The sequence below is a fragment of the Gopherus flavomarginatus genome, chromosome 2 (assembly GCF_025201925.1).
Source record: "Gopherus flavomarginatus isolate rGopFla2 chromosome 2, rGopFla2.mat.asm, whole genome shotgun sequence".
NCBI classification, from domain to species: Eukaryota; Metazoa; Chordata; order Testudines; family Testudinidae; genus Gopherus; species Gopherus flavomarginatus.
The window spans coordinates 86,505,013-86,527,242 of record NC_066618.1 but is presented as its reverse complement, the minus strand read 5'-3'; the positions used below and the strand labels follow the sequence as shown (position 1 = coordinate 86,527,242).

At 41.0% G+C, this 22,230-nt stretch overlaps 1 protein-coding gene and 1 long non-coding RNA gene across 4 annotated transcripts in view; one reads left to right on the top strand and one right to left on the bottom strand.

Moving 5' to 3' along the window:
* The window catches only part of GLB1 (galactosidase beta 1), an 82,600-nt gene extending 60,587 nt beyond the window's left edge, over positions 1-22,013 (top strand). For 2 of the 3 annotated variants that reach the window (XM_050937995.1, XM_050937994.1), the window contains 4 exons: positions 762-875; positions 2,032-2,163; positions 11,317-11,556; positions 19,046-22,013. In XM_050937995.1, coding sequence (XP_050793952.1) covers positions 762-875; positions 2,032-2,163; positions 11,317-11,556; positions 19,046-19,306 — 747 coding nt within the window. In that variant the 3' untranslated portion in view covers positions 19,307-22,013. Of the gene's footprint in view, positions 1-761; positions 876-2,031; positions 2,164-6,043; positions 6,367-11,316; positions 11,557-19,045 lie in introns of those variants that run through there. The other variant, XM_050937996.1, reaches the window with a different exon arrangement.
* LOC127043895 (uncharacterized) lies at positions 15,145-17,120 on the bottom strand. The gene is made up of 2 exons (XR_007772353.1): positions 16,995-17,120; positions 15,145-15,241 (listed from the first exon to the last, which is right to left on the bottom strand). It is a non-coding gene; the product is annotated as an uncharacterized LOC127043895 (long non-coding RNA).
* Positions 22,014-22,230: the final 217 nt, after the last annotated feature.

The following is a 22,230-nucleotide window of genomic DNA, read 5'->3' as shown; positions in this document are numbered from 1 at the left end:
GGGGAGTAATAGGCACCTGTATAAGAAAAAGCCCCAAATAGCAGGACTGTCCCAATAAAATCGAGACATCTGGTCGCCCTAGCTGGAACTGCCGTGCTCCCATCTCTTCTTGCCCCGGAGGCCAGGAACCAAGTTAAAATCCAATTCATGGCAGACTATGGTGTTATGTTAATACTACTGGGGAAAAACAGAATGGTTTCCATGTGTTTGTTTCATTTGTTACAGGAACAAATCCAGCAGCACTGATTCTGTTGTCCCCTGATGGCAGTATTTCACATGAAAATATTCTTAATTGTTCCAGTAGTATAGCAGCTGGTTCTCCTATACTGGCAGTACTGGTGTCAGTTTTTGGTTGTAGGGTGCAGTTTTTTAGCTTGTTACCTAAGCTTCAGTTGCAGTGTTTTTTCCAGTTGTCAGTAGTTCACTGAAAATGGAGAAATATCAGTGGATTCAGTTCATGACCCTTTACTCTTACTGAGATGCAGAGGAGGAGAAATCTTAACTGAGACCTTTATCTTTAAGGTTATGTAAATATGTGTACGAAACTTTATGAAATTTACGTTGAGTATTGAAGATTGAAATCACTTGACAAGATTTAAACCTGGATATCTGAAACCATTTGTGATTATCGCTCCAGACAGGATATGAAAGTTGAAATTACTCTTCTAATGTGTAGGCAGAAATTCTGGTTAATGGTTTCCATTGTGTGGCCTCAAGTGTAGCCTCAGAATAACTTGGTTCTCTAATTTTTTTTCTTCTAGTATTTTGGATTTGTGCTGTACAGGACTACTTTCCCCAAAAATTGTAGTGAGCCAACACCACTCTTTTCACCTTTAAATGGAGTCCACGACCGTGCGTATGTCTCCGTAGATGGGGTAAATATTGACCTTACAACTACTGATATCCATGTCTGTCACTTGCTGCCTTTGGGTAGCTCTGATTAATAATTGTACTGTGTACTTTGTGACTTTTTTACCCCATGTACACAAATACAGTTTAGTTTATTTAATATGAAACGTAAAGAGAAAAAAAGGGATCATACAGTTGGTACATTCTACACTTTACTAAAGCTTTTAAAATATTCTAATCTGTACACACCGTTTCTGTGGTCAGCTTAAAAGTCTTACCATTAGTATCAAGACAATTGAAAATTGGTCTAGGGTCTTCATACGAGTAGGAAAAAAAAATCTATAAGCTGGGCTTGCTTACTACTGGTTTGATACAAATCAGAAGTTGACTATATTTGATCAACTCCTGCAGATTGTTTCAATTGATTATTGCAGGAAGCTTGAGTCTACATCTTTGCTTGTGACATTGGGTTATTGACCACAAATTAAAAAAAAAAAAATTTTTTACAGGATGTAGATTCCTCCCCCGCTTTCCTCCTTGAGCTGTGTACAGCACAGCTTTGTTCCTGCTCAGTAAGGAGAAAAGTCAATTTATGGACTCTCAAAGCCCAGCTTTCATTCTTTATTCCAGCATATTGCATTGATATTTCTTTAATGAACCCTATTTTCTATATAATACATCTAGGATGTATTGTATAGTAAACAGTACAGTCTCTATTGGCAAAACCAAACTGTTGTTTTGTTTTCTATTCAGAATCTTAAAGTGCTTTTACAAAAGAAAAAAAAAGCATCCAAGCTTAATCTGAGAATGAGTCATATTTTTACCTATAAAGTGTGCAAACTGTTTTCAGTCATTTGAACAGACCTTGACAACTCGTTGAGTTTTTCAGGAATAAAAAGCCTTGCAGAGCTCTGAAATTTCAAAACCAATAGAATTAGTGAACGAAATGTACCACACTTTTGAGGAAATTGATAACTTTCCATTATTTGAATAACTGAAACACTACTTAGCTGAATATCTTATTGACCAATTTAAATGATAGTTGTAGGGGTTTACTTAAGCAGGGCAGCAGAGGGATATTTTCCTTGTACAAGCCAGTAAGCCTCAGAAATGAGTAATCCAGTGTAATAGCCTGAGTTTTGTCCTCACGTTATTTTTCTCCTTTTGGTGTTTTGCTTACAGGTTCCTCAGGGAGTCCTTGAAAGAGGCAAATCAAACATGATAAATATAACCGGGAAGGCTGGAGCAAATCTGGATGTGTTGGTAGAAAACATGGGTCGAGTAAACTATGGTAGATACAACAATGACTTCAAGGTAAACGTAGTCACTAATGATTGTACAATGGAACTTGTCAAAGCACACCAGAGATCAGCTTTTCTTTTATTGGTAGAAGAAAATCTTAATGCACTAGTAAGAGCAAAGGGTTTGAGAATATGCTGGTGCAACTCTACCTAACTCAAAATACAACTAATACTTTTCTTATGAGTCCTGCTCTCATTGAGGATAAAGTAGCATTAAAAGCAGATGGACACCTTTTAACTTTTGGTGGCTTTATATCACCCACAGGGGTCTCAAGAGGTGTTGAATCTTCTGATGTATCATCTAAGGATGCATGAACCAGTTCAAATGAATTAAAAACAGCTGAAACGTCATCTAGAACTCAAGCTCAAATTCAGATTTTATATATAAAATTAGTACTTTTGATTGCCCCTGCATGTCCTGGTTCAGTTGCAAGTGCTGCACTTTTAAGCATCACTGGAAGAAGGATACCTCATGCAAATCCCTTATCTTGCCAAATTTCCAGTCCAGGTTTGAGCAGATGAGATAAGGCTTGGTTATAAACTTCAGAACCCCTGAGTGCTTGTCTAAAGCACACTTCTGAATGTAATTCATCATTAGTAATGTCCGAACATTGTATTAACATGAACCAGGGGTGGGGGAAGTGCTATCATATGAATTTTGGTGAGTATCAAGCTTGGTGTTGACCTTTAAACTTCAGCTGCCCCTGCTTCTCCTGAGTCCTCCAGCCCGTGCTCGCAGGGCTGCATTCCAGCCCGTGCTCGCAGGCCCTGCAGCCCCTAAAGCCCCTGCATTCCGGGTGGTCCAGGGTGGGGGGCAGCTCCCCAAATCGTGGCCATGGGGCGGTGCTGCGCAGAGCCACCTGCACACCTCCTGCACCTAGCAGGAGCTGCCCCAGGTAAGTGCTCTGCACCTCCTGCCTGCCCCAGTCTTGATCCTCCTCCCGGACCCCCACCCTGAGTGCCCTCCCACATCCTAACTCCCTCCCAGACTCTGCACCCCACCCCGAGCCCCCTCCCACACCCTAACCCTAATCCAGACCTTCGAATCGCTGTATCACAAAGTGTTAAACCAAGATTTTCAGAAATAATGAAGCATATTCAATCACATTGCTCTCACTAAAAATATTAATAATTTTTTTGTGAGAGCAAAAAGGTTTTTTGTACCGTTAATAAATAAAATACAATAAAAATTTTTAAAATATTGTTTTTCATCTCTTATCCTTTAATTTCTATTTTTTGTATGTTTTATAATGTACATAATATATTAGTGTAGTAGTACATGTACATAATTTATACATAAATAAATATACATATATTGGGAGTGCGTGCTCAAAAATTTTTTACTGATGGGGTGCTCGATCAAAGAAGTTTGGAGACTACTGCTTTAGAAGGGCTGCATTGTGTGGAGGCTTGCACGGCTGTTTGGCAGGATTGGGGCCAATTGCAGTCAGATTAGTGATGCTTTGCTGGCATGAGCATGACTTTTGGAAGAAAAATAATTTCATCTCCAGTCTGCTTCAGGAGTTGACCATCTGGCCATTAAAATGGGGTTTCTGTAGCTCTACTTGGGCATCAGAGAATCCTGACCATTTATATCAAGATCTTGTCTTTTCTGCAGCCCCCGTGGTAAGCTAGGCACCTCACAGTGCTGTTAAGATTTTGGCAGAGGCTTACAGCCCAATTTAGATGTGAGGGCAAAAGCAAACCGCTAGAGAAAGGCTAGAGGAAGAGAAGGTGCCACAGCAATGAGATTATATGGTTACTCAGCAAAGGCATGTGTGCAGAAGGAGGAAGTAGATTTTTTAAATACATGAAAATAAATAAAAATAAAATGTCTTTCTTGACTTGCTTTGGTAGACCGCTCTCTAAATGTGTCTATCCAAAGCACATCTGAGACTTGTCAGTGTACCGCATATAGGCGACGTTGCTCACTGTCTTCAGTTATATTATGCAGTGGATATTTTATGGAATCCTGACTAAGAGTTTGATGATGTCTTCCAGGATGGTGAGATGCAAATTATAATAACCTAGTGTGACAAAGTTCCTCCTCTACCTTGGTGGGTCCTGCGCTTATTGGCGGATTTGCTCGCTTCACAGATTCACCATGTGGGTCAGGAAACAGCCCAGAGACCTTCCCCTCTGGTAGAAACCAGAGTCCAGGTCAATTCCTCCTGGGTCTGATCAGGAGTTGGGAGGTTTGGGGGGATCCTGGGCCCGCCCTCTACCTCAGGTTCCATCCCAGGGCCCTGTGGACTACAGCTGTCTAGAGTGCCTCCTGGTACAGCTGCGCGACAGCTACAATTCCCTGGGCTACTTCCCCAGAGCCTCCTCCCAACACCTTCTTTATCCTCACCACAGGACCTTTCTCCTGGTGCCTGATAATGCTTGCACTCCTCAGTCTTCCAGCAGTACGTCTTCTCACTCTCAGCTCCTCGCATGCACGCCACAAACTGAAGTGGAGTTTCTTTTTAAACTCAGGTGCCCTGATTAGCTAGCCTGTCCTAATTGATTCTAGCAGTTTCTTAATTGGCTCCAGGTGTCTTAATTATCCTGCCTGTCTTAATTGGTTCTTGCAGGTTCTTGATTATTCTAGTGCAGCCCGTGCTGTGGTCACTCAGGGAACAGAAAACTGCTCATCCAATGACCAGTATATTTGCCCTCTCCCAGACTCCTGCACCCCACTAATCTGGGTCTGTCACACTAGATACATAGTGAAAGAATGATCTTGTAATGGTGATAATGCAGAACAAAAGGATTTAAACTAGATTTTTGTTTAACATAAGAACATCAGAATGCCCATACTGGGTCAGACCAGTCATCACCTAGCCCAGCATCCTGTCTTCCAACAGTGGCCAGTGCCAGATGCTTTAGAGGGGATGAACAGAACAGGGCAATTACCGAGTGGTCCAGTCCCAATATCTGGCAGTCAGAGTTTGAGGTTGTATTCCTGACTATTTTGGCTAACAGCTATTGACAGACCTATCTTCCAGGAACTTGCCTAATTCTTTTCTGAACTCAGTTGTACTTTTGATCTTCACAACATCCCCTGGCAATGAGTTGCATAGGCTGACTATGTGTTTTTGTGAAGAAATACTTCCTTATGTTTGTTTTAAACCTGCTGCTTGTTAATTTCATTGGGTGACCCTGGGTTCTTGTGTTATGGGAAGGAGTAAATAACACTTCCGTATTCACTCTATCCACACTAGTCATAATTTTATAGACCTCTAGCATATCCCTCCTTAGCCATCTCTTTTCTAAGCTGAACAGTCCCAGTCTTATTAATCTCTCCTTATATGGAAGCTGTTCCATACCCTTTATCATTTCTGTTGCCTTTCTCTGTACTTTTCCCAATTCTAATATACATTTTTTGAGATGTGGTGATCAGAACTACATGTGGTATTCAAGGTGTGGGCATTATGATATTTTCTGTCTTGTCTTATCTATCTTGGTCCTTAACATTCTGTTAGTTTTTTTGACTGGTGCTGCACATTGAGTGGATGTTTTCAGATAACTGTCCACAATAACTCCCAGATCTCTTAGTTGAGTGGTAACAGCTAATATAGACCCCATCATTTTATATGTATAGTTGGGATTGTGTTTTCCAATGTGCATTCGTTTGCATTTATCCACATTGAATTTCACTTCCCATTTTGTTGCCCAGTCACCCAATTGTGTAAGATCCCTTTGTAGCTCTTCCCAGTCAGCTATGGACTTACCTATCTTGCGTCATTTTGTATCATCTGCTAATTTTGCCACTTCACTATTTACTCCTTTTCCAGATCATTATGAATATGTTGAACAGTACAGGTACTTAGGGGATCCTGCTATTTACCTTTCTCTACTGTGAAAACTGACCATTTATTCCTACCCCTTGTTTCCTTATTTTCAACCAGTTACTGAACCATGAGAGGACCTTGCCTTTTATCCCATGATGGCTTAAGTGCCTTTGGTGAGGGACCTTGTGAAAGGCGCTCTGAAAGTCCAAGTGCACTTTATCAATAGGATCATCCTTATCCACAAGAGTATTCTAATAGATCGGTAAGGCACAATTTTCCTTTACAAAAGCTGTTGACTCTTCCCTGACATGTCTTCAGGGGAAGGGATAGCTCAGTGGTTTGAGCATTGGCTTGCTAAACCCAGGGTTGTGAGTTCAATCCTTGAGGGGGCCACTTTAGGGATCTGGGGCAAAATCAGTACTTGGTCCTGTTAGTGAAGGCAGAGGGGGCTGGACTCAGTGACTTTTCAGGGTTCCTTCCAGTTCTATGAGATAGGTATATCTCCATATATTATCTAAATGTCTGATAAGTCTGTTCTTTACTATAGTTTCAACAATTTGCCTGATACTGAAGTAAAACTTACTTGCCTGTAATTGCCAGGATCACCTCCGGAGCCTTTTTAAAAAATCAGCATTACTTTAGTTATCTGCCAATCGTATGGTACAGAGGCTGATGTAAGAGAGAGGTTACATAACACAGTTAGTATTTCTGCAGTTTCATATTTGAGTTCCTTCTGAACTCTTGGATGAATACCATCTTGTCCTGGTGACTTTCTACTGTTTTATTTATCATTTTGTTCCAAAACTTTTTCTATTGACACCTCAGTTTGGGACAGTTCCTCAGATTTGTCACCTAAAAAGAAGGTCTCAGTTGTAGGAATCTCCTTCGCATCCTCTGCAGTGAAGACTGATGCAAAGAATTCATTTAGCTTCTCCTCAATGGCCTTATCCTCCTTGTGTGCTCCTTTAGCACCTCAATTGTCCAGTGGCCCCACATATTTTGGAGGTTTCCTGTTTCCGATGTACTTAAAAAATAATGTTAATTTTTGAGTCTTTTGCTAGTTGCTCTTCAAATTCTTTTTTGGCCTGTGTAATTACGCTGTTACACTTGACTTGCCAGAGTTTATTCTCCTTTCTATTTTCTTCAGTAGGATTTGACTTCCAACTTTTAGAGGATGCCTTTTTGTCTTTAACTGCTTCTTTTGCACTGTTATTTAGCTATGGTGGCATTTTTTTGGTTATCTTGCTGTTATTGTTTTTTAATTTGGGGTATACATATAGCTGTGATGGTGTTTTAAAAAAGTTTCCGTGCAGCTTGCAGACATTTCACTTTTGTGACTGCTCCTTTTAATTTCCACTTAACTAGCTTCCTCATTTTTGTGTAGTTCCCCTTTCTGAAGTTAAAAGATACTGTGGTGAATTTCTGCGGTATTTTGCTCCCTACAAGGACGTTAAATTTAATTACATTATGGCCGCTATTACTGAGCAGTTCAGCTATATTCACCTCTTGGACCAGATCCTGTGCTTCACTTAGGACTAAATCAAGAACTGTCTCTCCTCTTGTGGGTTCCAGGACTAGCTGCTCCAAGAAGCAATCATTTATGGTGTCTAGAAATTTGATTTCTGCATCCTGTCCTGAGATGACATGTTACCCAGTAAATATGAGGATAGCTGAAATCCCCCAATACTACTGTGATTTCTATTGTTATAGCCTCTCTAATCTGTCTGAGTATTTCACAGTCACTGTCACCATCCTGGCCAAGTAGTCGATAGTACATTTATACTGCTTTACTCTTTTATTATTCAAGCATGGACTAGCTATCACAGAGATTCTGTGGTACTGTTTGATTCATTTCAGATTTTTACAGTATTTGACTCTGTGATTTCTTTCACTTATAGTGCCACTCCCCCAGCAGCATGACCTACTCCATCATTGCTATATAATGTGTGCCGGGTATTACCACATCCCATTGATTATCCTCGTTTCACCATGTTTCTGTGATGCCTATTATGTCAATATCATTATTTAATACCAGGCTTTCAAGTTCACACATCTTAGTATTTAGACTTTTAGTATTTGTATGCAAGCACTTATAAAATGTATCAGTATTTAGTTGTTTGCCTTCCTATGGTGTAATTGAATGGAACTCCTTTTTGTTTGACTCTTTCTCTTCATCTTCTACTTGTTCTTTGTCAATTTCTATCCTCTCCTCTTCACTAGGACATAGAGAATCCCTGTTAATAGATCCTCCCCTAAAGGATGTCTCTGTCTGAACTGTTGGCTTTCCCCCACCTCTTAGTTTAAAAACTCCTCTGTGACCTTTAAATTTTACATGCCAGCAATCTGGTTTCATTTTGATTTAGGTGGAGCCCATCCTTCCTGTATAAGCTCATCCTTTCCCAAAAGGTTCCCCAGTTCCTAATAAACCTAAATCCCTGCTCTGAACACTATCATCTCATTCACGTATTGAGATCATGCATTTCTGCCTGGCTAACTGGGCCTGCATGTCGAACTAGAAGCATTTCAGAGACTGCTATCATGGAGGTCCTGGACTTTAATCTCTTATCTAACAGCCTAAATTTACCTTCCAGGACCTCTTTCCTAGCTTTCCGGATGTCATTGGTACCTACATGTACCACAGCCATCAGCTCTTCCCCAGCACTGCACGTAAGTCTGTCTAGATGTCTTGAGAGATCTGCAACCTTTGCATCCAGCAACCAATTCTCCCAAGTCATCACATACCCAACTGTCTATATTTCTGATAATTGAATCCCCTTTTTACTATTACCTCTCTGTTCCTAGGAACAAGAGTCCCCTCTACCGGAGGGTTATCCTTAGTACAAGAGGATGCCATGATGTCATATGGAAGGAGTGTCCTAACTGTAGGACCATTTCCCTCCACTCCAGCTTGATATTGTTCTTCCTCAAGGCTTTCATCCTCCTCAACAGCATGGAGAATGTCACACTGTGGGTGGGACCACTCCACTGGGTCCTGTACCTCTTTGTCTCCTTTAGCCCCCCCAGTTCAGCCACTCTGGTTTCAAGAGCCCTCTAAAGGAGTTTAGATACCTACGGTGCTTATGGTTGTGAGATACGTTTTGGAAGTTTGTGTGGTTTAGGGGTGTAGTGCTGGAGTCTGTTAGCTAGTCCAATCTCACTAACCTTTGTAAAACTCTAATTAGGAGAAAGGAAGCAGTACCTCAGTACCAGGCTTTCACCAGCTTAGCGCATGCCAAAGTACAATTTTACTTGTCCTGTCTTGAGTTTTAGAAGTTGCTAATTAGAATGAGCTAACAATACACCTTTAAATCCTAGCCTGGGCAAAATGTGTGCATGTGTGTGTCTGTGGTGCTTGTGGAAGCTGGTGGACTAAGTCCTGCAGACTGAAGTCCTTTCTTTATCTACTGAACAGGTGTTGCATGGGCAACAGTAGAACCAGTTCCATCTGTGCTGCCCTGCCAGTGTGCGTCACCCTTTATCTGATGGGTGTGAGACTCACTTAGCCCACGACTGCCAAGAAGGATAACAAGTGTGCTGATAGTCTGGGGGATGTGTACCTCTTTTTACTGGGAACTAGATTAAGATAACAAAATGAGTTTAGAAGACGAATTATGGAGGAGCCAGTTGTGCTTCCATAGATTATGGTTGAGTTAATCTTTTAACGAAAATCTGGGATTCTGCATTTAAATATTAGGAATGAAATCAGGTTCAGTAGACATGTATGGTATGAAAAGAAACCCATCTGTGCACCAGAGGCTGCAAAGAAGTGACATCTTTGCACAGAGAAGAGATTAGGATTTTCCAGATACCTGTGGAAAATGCGTAATACTCTTTCTTGCAGAAGGGACTCTCTCTGCTCTGGTAAGCAAGGGTTTAGGGGCAATCATACAATATCAGTTGGGGAAACTAAGAGAAATTAACTATCTAGTCTTTTTTTAAAGTACCTTTGTCCTCAAAGCTAAACTTGAGGGAGTTGTGCCACAAACCTTGCAAAAAGGCTTACATTTTTAAAGCAAATAAGGTAGCTTTTGTGTTTCCTGTTTTGGTTAAGGTTTAACAATGTGAAATGGAATTAAGTATTTAGATTTTGGGAAAGTAGTTCAAAATAGCTGTTGTTTTGCATTTGCAGATCTGTCTTTTGTTGCTGAAGGAAACAAAAGAAGGAAGCAGATCTAGTGTGGTTGTAGGTGCTTCCTATATCTTTTTCTGTATGTTACCTGGAAAACTCGCTTCTGTATTTTAATGCATATTAGAAAGACGCTGATAAAGACAAAAGACAAAGTATCCATTAGGAACTGTGGGTTCTTAGCACCATTTGAAAGTCAGACTACTCCTTATCTAAGTACCTAAACATGGATATAGGGAAACAAGTTCAGAAAACCTGGCCAAAGATATACTTATGACGTGAATTCAGACTGTTTATTAGAGTAAGGACCTGTCTACGTGGGAAAGCTTTACCAGTATAATCCCCTGTGTGGACACACTTATTCCGGTGTAAGAGAGGCTTTTTTTCAGTTTAGTTTATATTGCTTGGGAAGGGGTTTAAACTATGCTGAAAGACCATTCTTACGCTGGAATAAATGTGTCTAAGTTAGGAGTTATTCTAGTCTCACTATATCCATTTAAATTCAACCCTGAGACTGTTTTTGCATGGGAAGGCTTTATTGGTGTGACCTAAGTGTAAAATACTGTAATAGAAATTGTTGTAACAACTTTTGTGGGTAGGGGAGGATTTGATTTCTGTAAGCAAGCCTCTGAATCTGCCTCTGATGTATGAAATATGTCCTCACTTAGGTCCAACTTCAGCATGATACTTAATAACATTCTTCACATTAAGCACATTAGTCTCATTGAGGTTACACCGACTATTATACTGAAAGTTAAGCACGTGCGTAAGTGCTTTGCTGGCTCAGGGTGAGCCTTGAAGCCCTGACTTTGTGATGCTGCGTATGAGCTCCAGTAGTTCTGTAGGAAGGAAATAATGCTGTCTCTACTACTATGTACAGTGTTGCCAACTCTTGTGGTTTCCTTAAGGCGCCCATTCCTGGAATCTCATGATTGTGAAAATTGCAGCTTGATTTTAACGCTAAGTTTTCTAGCCTCCATGGTGGCAGAAAAAGCTTGAAAATGTGACCCAAATGTATCCTAAAGGCTCAAAACCCAGAAGGCAAATAAAAATGATCAGTTTTTTGGTTTGGTTTTTGCTTTTTTTAAGATGATCTTAATTTTGAGGACCTGACGCATGTTTTGAGGTTGGCAATACTGGTGACTACTGTAGTTCAGCCAAGTTTTTATTTCTCTTAACTGTTCTGTACTCAGGACAGTTGGAGATAAATAACTGTAATGAGATGAGATTATTGATTTTGTTAACACCTTTAATTTCTTTGCAGGGTCTAGTGTCAAATTTATCTCTTGGCCAAGTTACACTCATTGACTGGGAGATCTACCCACTAGACATAGACGGTGTGGTGGGCCATGGCCTAAACAGCAAAGGAGGTGAATCAAAAACCTCTGGTGGTAATCCCTCAAGATATGCAGCTCCTGCTTTTTACACTGGCAGATTTTCTATTCCCAGTGGAATCCCTGATTTACCCCAAGACACCTATATCAAGTTTCCTGGCTGGACAAAGGTAGGTTTCTTTTTCTAAGATGTTTACCAAAAAACCTGAATCTGACTCTAAAGTCACCTTAAAATTGCTATTAAAGGTCAAGAACAGCCCGCTAAGAGGAGTGGAAGACTAGGTAACAACGGTGTGGTAGTTTTGAAGGGTCACACACATATATCAGATGATATTCAGAGCTGTTGAGATCTTATAAGTGATTAGTCTGTGAATCATACATTTTAACAATCTTGAATAAATCTGGGGGTAGCAAACTAAGATGAGAGAAGCTCGTATTAAGTAGTCATTCAGTGACGTTGGCTAGGCAAATGATGTGCCACGTAAGTATGCAGCTATTATATAGTGAGTAGGACACAAAGATATGTGTGGTCAAGCATATTTAGAATACAGCATTCGGTTTTGGTCTTTTTTTCTTGAGGGGATGGAGAGAGAGCTGCCCTCTGCAGAAGGGAAGTGAATACAGGCATTTTAAAGGCTACTTATTCTGGAGAAAGTGAGGTTCTGGAAGTTGGTCTCTTGGGCAAGAGTAGAGTCAAGCTGGCTGAGCAGAAGTAACAAAGGACATGATTGCTGAAGTGGCGCTAGAAAAACTCTTCATGCTGAGGAGCAGAGAAAATTAGCCAGTGTCTTTGCATTAGATTGTATGAGATTTTAGCTTTTTTAGCTTTAAAAAAAAAAATTGCTCATTAACAAAGCACACAATTCTGACAGAGTCAGAAGATGAGACTTGCTAGCTCGGAGGAAGGATCCCAACAGGAACAGTCATGACCTAACTTGTAACACGGTTGCCTAAATGATTCTAAAACCTGTTGCCCCACCCTCACTACCCACAAAAAAAATCCCATTGGAATGCAAAAATCCCTAATCGTGTCTCACAACTGGACATTGGCATGGCTTCCAGTTCTGAGCCACATCGCTCCCCCTTACATCAGGTTGGCGATTGCAGCTAGCAAGCTGCTTGATAAGATACATACTGATCCAAGCTTTCCCTTGTTCAGTGACCTCTGTAGCCCACCAGCTGCACATCATTCATCACAGCACCCACTGTGATCGAGGCTGCCACACCAGGATGTGACAGTGGAGTCCCTGTGGTGGGAAGACTGGTGCTTAACATCAGCCACCAATCAGTTCCTCATCACAGACCCTACTGCTTGCCCACCCAGCTTCAACCTGCCTTGTCGCCAGGCCCTTCTTAACTGATTCTGGATTGGGCAAGACTTCTGTGCAACCAACCAGCTCCATTGGGGTCTTCGAGACAGTCCAAGCTGCGGTGCAGGTTGAACAATGATACCCTTTGTCGAGGAGTGACTGCTAACCAAATTCAGCGGTGGGCTCCGAGAGCTCCACTTGGCCACTAAGAATGCTAATGCTTGGCGAGGCTAGTACACAAATGCTAAATAAATAAACCTGAGTGGGTGGGATTTCCAGCAGCTCTCACTGTTGGCTTCTCTGCTTCCATTGAAGCCCATAGTGGAATTTACATTGTCTTCAGGGGGTGCGAGAGGCCAATGCTAAGTGCTTATTGAAATTGCACCCATAGCATAGCTGGGCCCTTTCTGTGGTGATTACACGCCCCAATTTCTATGTGGATTTAAAACTCCATTTTAAATCCCCATCTAGCTGAAAATGCATATGAGCTGGTGGCATGCAGCAGTTATTGATATTCTCAAGGAAATTACTTGGATTGGTTTAGCATCCTCCCCCAACAATTATTTCCCCCACCCCAGTTCAATTTTATGTCTCCCTTCCTGACTGAGCAGGCTTCTCACTTTAAAAATGGACTCTTCAGATGGTCCGGCTTTGTCTGTACCTGGGAACAGCAGTTCAGTGATCCCAGGACGCATGCATGGCCTAGTGTGCTAGCTCCAAGAGTTGGTCCTTCCTGGCCTGAACAGTTGATTTGGGTTGTTTTGTACCGATTTGTTGGATGTGATATTTAGACTATCGAAGTAGCTGCATCAGACCCAACTCCCTAATATGGATGCAGCTGTAGCTGTATAAAGATGCCTTATACCAGTACAGCTGATACCCCTTCCCTTATGGGAATAAGCTGTACTGGTACTTTATATCACTGTAGCTGCATCCACGCTAGCGGGGTTGTACCACCTTAGAGGTCTGCCCAGGCCTAATTTTCAAGCCTGACCCGGACTTGTACCTGACCCAAGCACAGCAAAGCCAAACCTGATCCAAAAGCCCCAACCCAACCCAACACTCACTCCATCCCTCTCCGAACCTGTGCCAGTACTGTCATGTAGGCTTGGGGTCATCCTGGTGCTAGCCACCTCTAGCCCTTAGGGCTGGCCCAGGAGCAGCTGCATGGCCTGCTCCTGCCGGCTGCCACCTGGCTGTGAGGCATGTGCTCCGGAGTGAGGGTGACGAGTAGTTGCAGCGCCTCTTACCTGTCAGCACACAGAGCAGTGAGGTGGCAGTGGTTGTCAGGAGCAGGGCATGCAGCTGCCACTGTGCCAATCCCACAGGCAGGAGGAAGTGATCGGCGCTGACCTGAGCCTGAGAGTGTGGGCTGGTTTCCAGCCCAACCCGAACCCCACACTTGTAGTCAGGTCCTGTTGGGTTTGGGTCAGGTTGCGAGGCTCTGTGCCACTTTACCTATATTGGTGTAATTAAAGCAGTACAATTTTGTGTGTAGTCAAGCCCAGAATTTCTCCCTAGCTGAAGGGAATGAGCCCTCGGGATGGCAGTCAAGTGTCCATCCAAAGTACATAGGGAGCGCCAATAACCCACTTTGAGAGTGGAGGTGGGATGAAAGCATGTGCAGTGTGAAAGTTCATCCTAGTTCCCAGGCAGAGGGCCTGGGGAGTGAGGCTGCTGGGAGCAGAAGGCTGCTGGGAGAAGACCCAGCTGAGAGACCCTGGGAAGGGGGTTTATATACAGGGGAAGCTGGAGGAAGGCTTATGGAGGAGTATGGCCTGGGGAAAACTGAAGTACAAGGCTACAGCTTGAGTGATTAAGGACAAATAGCCCAATTATAATATGGAACCTGTAGTAGACTGTGGGCATTGACCCCTTCTATGCTATTACTGTGGGATGTGGGAAGATTAATTAGAGGCAGGAAACTGAGCTGGTGGAAGGGCTGAAGATTGCCTAAGACTCTCGGAGGGAACTGCTGTGACTTGGAAGAGTGTAGGGCAGAAGACTGTGTGTTGCCACTGGACTTTATTTTTGATGCTCCGGAAGCGGTGAACTCTGACTTAGCCAGAGAGCTAAGTCACCGCAGTTCTGCAGTGCAGTAAAGACTCCTGCATGCGAGCACTGCAGCAGCCTACAAGCCTGTGAGTGACTGAGGGGAAACTGGAGCAGTGTTGATGCCTAATGCTGAACTGGATAAGCCTGAGCTATCTTGGGATTCAGCCATAGCAACCTGTGTAGCTGCACCAGCACAAGCCCCAAGTGTAGTCAAAAAAAGCAGTGATTTGCATAAATTGAGGGTTACACAGGCAACCGGTGCAAGTCATGGCTTTATGTGGCAACACTTGGGGTTTGCACGGATGCAGGTACACCAATTGCTGATTTGGAGCTAATCTTGCACCTAGAGAAGAACATGTAGGGTGATATTTGTTTTCAAAGAAGGAAGCAGAATGACCACAATGATGTGTCTTTATAAAAGAAAATGCGGATCTTGATTTTTCACTCTTCAAAGTTCAGGCCATTCACAGGTTCCAGATCTTCTGTTAACCTACAAATTAAAACACAGACCAATTGCTAAATTCTGATTTGAATTCCAAAACCTACTAACTCTCAAATTTTGGATGAACTTAGATCCAGAGTTTTTGTTTGGAACAGAGCCATTAAAAGTGCCAACACCTAATGCTTCTTAGGTAGTTTCCACAACCTTTCTGTATTTGCCATGAATGATGTTAATGTGATTTGAGAGATTCCTGCAAATTCAGTGGAATTAGTATCATGGCCAGAGATTCCACCCACCCACCTTTTACAGTGTCATGGTACTACATATGCATAACCATGAATGTGTTCATGAAGGACTGAAAGGGTTTTTCTGACATTTTTATCAATTCCACAGGAGCCTTCAAAATAATACAGTATTGGTAGAAGCTGAAAATAGTTTTGTGCTATGAAATTGTTGCATACTTCATAGCCATTATTGGGCAATCTTAGTTTGAATGAGTAACATTTTGAAACTTCCTTGAAAACAAGTAGCAATCGTTCATCATGAGTGAGATTTTAAAATGGCTATGAAAAATAAGACAAAATAAAAGTACCTCCCTCCAAATGAGTGATAGGTGCAACTCTGCGCTATATCAGCATACTGTGCATGGTCAGTCGTCATTACACTGGAGGGGTTTTTTCAAGAGTACTGTATGAACATTTGGTTTTTTGTTTTTTTTTAATATGTAAGACTAACATTAAGAAATGGATTGCAGTAACCATATTAGTGGCCAAAAGAGTTATTTTGAGAAAATGGTGCTCTGCAATTCCTCAGTCATACCCAGACTGGCTTAGTGGTTCTCTATTACTGCATTAATGGAAAAAATGACTTTATCTAATAGAAATTCTTGGAAAAAATTTGAGGCTGTCTGGTTACTCATGAAACTATTGCATATTTTTTGCAGTTTAATATATATTAGTCCACAGTTAGGTTATGTTCTCACTTATTTATCTATTTAGTCACTTGAATAATTGATGCCCTGCATGATCTCTACAGGTTGTTTTTTGTTTTGTTTTTTTCCAGATTTTAGAAATAATGAATGTTGTATTTTGTTCTTTATATGCTATTTCTATCTTCTGCTTGTATTTATATATGTTTTGTTTCATTATGTTTTAATATTTTATATAAAAACAACAAAGATCACGTTTTTAAAAAAGTCTGTTAATCTAGCATCTGTCAGTGGTATTGAATTTACTCCTAAAAAATTGCATAGGTTTTAATTGACCAAGTGCAAAGTTAAGTTGTTTCTGTGTTGTAGCATATCAAGTGTGCTGTACCTTTTAAAAAATATACACAGTGGTTTAGAGACTCCTGTCTGTTGCAGAACTTAATGGTATGATTTAAAAAGAGTTTTCAGAGTTGAGATAGTTATTCACAACTCAGCAGAAGTTTCTAGTTCAATATCTAGTCATATAAAGGAAGTTTTCTGTTTCTAATTGCTGGTTCTTCTGTTTTTATTTTGTATAACGTTATTTAGTCTATATGGATGTTATAAATTAGTAGATTTGGGAGCATATATGGACATATGATTTCATAACCATGCTGCATACGTGATCTGTAAACTTATGAACAGTTCCTTGCAAATTAACCTTTGAGCTCGTGTTTTCCAAGAAATTGTATGAAGTAAACTGTCAGACTTAAAGACCAGAAGGGACCATTATGATCATTTCATCTGACCTTCTGTAAAGGTCTTAGAATTTCCCCCACTAAGTCCTGCACCAACCCACAAGTTCTCAGTGAGCTAGAGTATATTTTACATTACCGTAATGAATTCATCTTGTGTGTGGGACAGTAACTTACAGCAATTCTAATGCCATTTTTCACCCTAAAAGAACACAGAAGCAAAGTACTGAGGCAGAATATTTTCTTTTCCCCTACGTACCGCAAAAACAAGCCACAGAAAGATTAATTTGATTAAAAAAGTGTTTGGGGTTGAAGTTTAACAACACGTTGGCAGAGCAGAGCAAGATAGGATCTTGGGCCACAGAGGCAAATGGAAAGTTGAACTCGCCTTCATTTGCGAATTTACCATCTTTTTGAGAAAAACTATGAATTTGACATAAATTGATTTATAAAGATTTGAAATAAATTTACAGAAACAACTGCAATATAACCATTTTCTTTTTAATACTCTGCTAATGATCTGTGTTTGGGAGACTTTGCTACATTTTCCTCACCTTTCATTTTTAATTGCAATTTGTCATACCCTAAGTTTTTCGGAAGCAACAACGATACTGTTAAAGTCCTACCTTCCCAGTGCCTTATAGAAACCCTTTTATTTATTCATCATTCTGCCTTTGTGCCATGCATCTCATAGTTTTTCCCTCTAGTCTTAACTGCTAAGGATATTTTATATAGAGAAAAATTGATGCTTTAATTCACCTGCTCCTGCTGAATTCTCATCCATTGAAGTTCCAGTGTTCTGAGCCTGTAGCTGACTAACACAGAAAAGGCGTTCGTGAGAGATTGGAGCTGTGTGGCGTGTTAAACCTCAAAAACACGTGGAACTTTCTTTTTTGTTATGAATTCAAAACAGCCTAGTTCAGTTAAAATGTTCATGAACCGAGGTTCAGTTTTGAGTGAATGTGGGTCCGTTTACAATTCCACTGAAATGGTATGAACTGTCACAGTTTAAAGATGACTAAGATGATTTTTCTAAAAATAATGAGCTTGGGGGTATTTTTTGCTGCTTTATGATGCATTTAAAAGATGCAAGTTTTTGAAAGGCTTTCTTAAGCTTGTTTTTTTACGTTACAAACACCAACAATGTCAAGTCATCCCTCTTTTTGCAACAGTGCTTCTTGGATGTCTCAGATGCTATATGTGAGATCTCGCATTACCAGACGTGGTCTGGGTCTTTAAACTTCAACAAGAGTATTATTTTTTTCTCCTAAGTCTTGGTGGTCACTAGAACCTGACTTTAACCAAACAACAACAAAACCCACCGAAAACAGAGTTTAACAGTCTAGTTAGACTGTCCCTTTTTCTTCTCATTTGCTCAGGTTTCTCTTTCGTGATGTTATTTATCAAGTTCTCATGTTGCCATAGAGACTTTGAGAGTCAGAAACGTCTGAATTTCTGATATCCAAAACAAGCTGCAAATAAATTACTTTTTTTGCACAAAAACTCTCAGACCTTTGTTCAGTGCACTTTTTCAACAAGTCCCCCCACTACCTTTACCAGTTATCTTTAAGCAAATATAATTTTTTTTCAGGTTTGTTTTAACCTGAAACTTAAAGCAAAATTCAGGGGTGGAAATTATGTAGCTCCCTCTTGAAATAAAACCAAAGGAAAGTTTGCCAGAAGCTCCTGAAAACTAAAATATTGAGCTTCACTGAGCTCTGCAGAGAATGGCTTCAGGTGAGACACAAACTCAACATCCAGAAATTCTGTTGCTCCCAAATGTCTCCAGTACTTGCCAAGAGTCACTTTTTCAAGCTTCCCAAATAGTATTGACGGGTCTGGGACACGGTAGTTCTCTGTCTCTTGGTGTTTTATGGATACTGCTAATTTATTTTCTTGGTGTGCAAGTCTTCATTTTTTAGTAAAGATATATTTTCTTTGAACATCTCGTTTTTAAATGTTGACACCGTTTTTAATTAATCAGGGAACTATGATTGTTTTGCCTGTTTTTAAAGTATGTTTTGATCAGGATTTAAATCCCAGCATATTTTAGACTGATGAAAATATAGTGTTTCATTGTATGAAAAATGAAGGCTCAATTCCTGTCCTCAGGATGGTAGAGGTTAAATAAGCTATGAATTTAATAATTTTTATTTTACGTATTTTTTTTGTTTGTTTCTCTTTTGTCAGGGACAAATTTGGATCAATGGTTTTAACCTCGGTCGTTACTGGCCAGTCCGTGGTCCTCAAGTGACCCTATTTGTTCCAAGCAACATCCTCGTTTCATCGTCACCGAACAATATCACAGTGTTGGAGCTGGAGCAGTCTCCTTGTGGCATTCAGAAATGTGCCATAGAATTTGTAGACAAACCTGATATCAATGCAACACTGCAGTATGAAAGCAACACCCGGAAGCTGTTCACTAAAGATTTATGGCTGGACCCTCTATGATTATTTAAGAATGTGTCCCGTTACCTTCTCCTGTTTTTCTACACCACGCCCTCAAATCCTACATTCTTCGCAGGGAAAATCAGTATTAAAAATCAATAAGTGTGTTTAACTGTGGAAATTTTTTCAAGCACTGAAAGCATAGCTGTTTTCTAACAGGAGATACTAAATACAGGGTATCCTTTAAAAGTGAACATTCAAGCCTTAGAGTAAGTTGTTGTGCACAAGACTTGACTTAGATGGAAGATAATATTTAACATCAAAGTCTTAGTAAACAGATAGCTTTGGGAACTGTGGCTGCATTTTAAACTAGTCATTTTACCATCTCTTGTGAACATAGAGAAATTTGCCTTGCTAAGAACTGAGTGGCCCCACTCCCATGCTTATAAACATTTAATGTCTACAAACAAGTATCCAAAGGGTTTGTGTATTCCAAGTACCATTTAGATTTGACTTGTTTTCCTCCAGGCTTAAATGCCTGGCTAGTGTGGCTACTGTTTCAGCCTGCAGTAGCTTACTGCCAGCATGGTCAGTCCTCTGCGTCCCCACCGCCCCCCTCCCCCCCCCGAAACCTTCCCAGTGACCTTTAGAATTCTCCCAGAATCTGCTGCTTCTGGGACCTGTGATGGGAATTGTGGGGTAGGTACCTGAAGTGCATTGCAAGTGAAATGGTGAAACAGCACTGATGTGGATGTTAGAGAGTGGCTTCTGGTCGCAGATCTGCCTCAATTTCTCCTTGGGCTAACTCACTGACTCTCCTCCAGCACTGGCATGATTTAGCTATTTGGCTAAGTAACAAAGTCCACTCCTTTTGGAATTAACAAAACAAATCCTCAAGCAGGGTTTTTGAACCAGTTACAATCTTGCCTGACTTTAGCATTCAAAAATCATGATATTGGTGTAATCATGAGACTTTAAGAAAAAACAACTTTTTTTCCCCATTTTGGCTCCTGGTATTTGAGTCTTTGAGGTATACTTAGTCACATTCTCAAGCTTTTCTCTGCAACCATGGGGGGTAGATATGTTTCAATGAAACCTGAGCCTCATGTAATAGTCTCCAGGAGCGGAGGCTCTTAGAAAAATACCCAATAACACAAGAGTTGTGATAAAATCACAAAAGGGGAGGCTCGCTGGGGCTCAGTAGTCCCCTCCCTGGACCTGGTAATCCCTTCCACAAGGATATCCACTTGCCCTCCTCCTGGAGGCACTGCGGAGTTGAAGAGGAATTTCCACACCACCTCCAGTTGGTGTCATAGGAGAACTCAGGTGTTTTCTCTACTCTGAGTTCTAGTTAGGTGACCGTACAACAAGTAGAGAAAGTCCATTTACACACCTTGCTTCATCTCCCTGGGCCTGTCTCTCTACATCTTTCCTACTGTCCTTTGCTGGATTTTCTGTCACTGTCTCTCTCTTTCTAGGTCTCCTCCTTGGCCCACTAGGGTTGGTGACCCCTTCCCAGGTTCTCTCCCAAAGCCTGGTCTCTGCAGGTCTCAGCTGGTTTATCAGTCAGCTTTTTGCAGTTTTTTCTAGCTTGGCTTCAGCCTCTAGACAGCCTTTTCCTGCTCCTGTCTCTACCCAGGACTGTCCCCATACTGTCAACCCCAGATTGTTTCTTATGCAGTTCTAGTTGGTCACCTGACTCACTTCCTTCCCCCCAGCCACATGACCTTCCCAATCCCTGAGGTAGTGACGCCTGCTTTTAAAGAGGCTACTTGACTCTGGTACAGTGGACATTAGGAGCTCGTTGGCAAATTATGACCTTTTTCTTGTGAGAAAAATTGACAAAAACAAAATTAACGTTTCTTTGTACACCCCCAAACTGTGGTTTGGTTTTTTTGGTTTGTTTGTTTTTTTTTTTAACATAAACCTGAAAACATTGACAAAAGCAGGGAGGAAATCCACATAGTCAAAAAGACGTTTTCTTTCCAAAAAGCGTTTAGACAGAACATTTTAAAGTGGTTTTAGTGGGCATGAAGCAAAACTGCAATGGTTCAGAACACAAGTAAGCATGGCTAGTGTGAACTCAATAAACTGTTTATGCTTAAACCGGTGCAAACTGGTCAGTAAAAATAGGTTCAGTTTTCCAGGGCTTGCATAACCTACAGGCCTGTTTCTGGTATCATTTATGCTGGCTTCATGTCCATGTAACACTGCTGACTGTAAGGGAGTTTGCTTCTAACTTACAATAGTGCGAGTGAGATCAGATCAGTTTGTCATTGCTGTCCAGGTGGAACAGCCATGGAGCTGTGATGTGACACGTTGTCATGATGAACGCAACTACTGAGTGCAAATTTTAAAGAAATTTTAAAATCGGCCTTAAACGTGATCATGTTTTCTAAAAGGGGCTGGAAGATTCCCGTTTTCTGTTGTCTAATGCCATAGAAGATGAAGATTTTCCGTCCAATAGTTTTCACTCTGACTTTGGGAACATATTACAAATCAATTAGTGGTGTCTTCCATTCTGTTCCAGTTAATTACTAATCATGATGTAAGTGCCTGATTTTTGTTTGCAACCATGCAGAATCTTCTCTTGTTGCTGTCAGTGAAAGCTGGCTTTCTATATCAGTCTCTGTCTCTACTTACTGCTCCTCTTTGGTGTTAATTCAGTCTTGCAAACTCTGTATGAAAGGAGGAGCCTTAAAGAACAAAGGGTTGAGATAGGGACATAAAAATGTTTTAATAAACTATCAACTTGCTTCCTTTGAATTTATTGAAAGTGAGTAAAGCCTTTTTCTTTAAAGAGGAGTCTTCCCTCAACTGTAGGCATGCTGAGAGCAAAGAGAAAGCAGAAAGAAGATGAGGACATGATGACTTGTGTAATTTGCCCAGTTTATGAATTCTAGTTGATCTGATGAAATTACTGTATCATTGAATCCCTCAGTGTATATGGAGTCAGCCATATGGTGTTGGACTGTGTCACATATTCC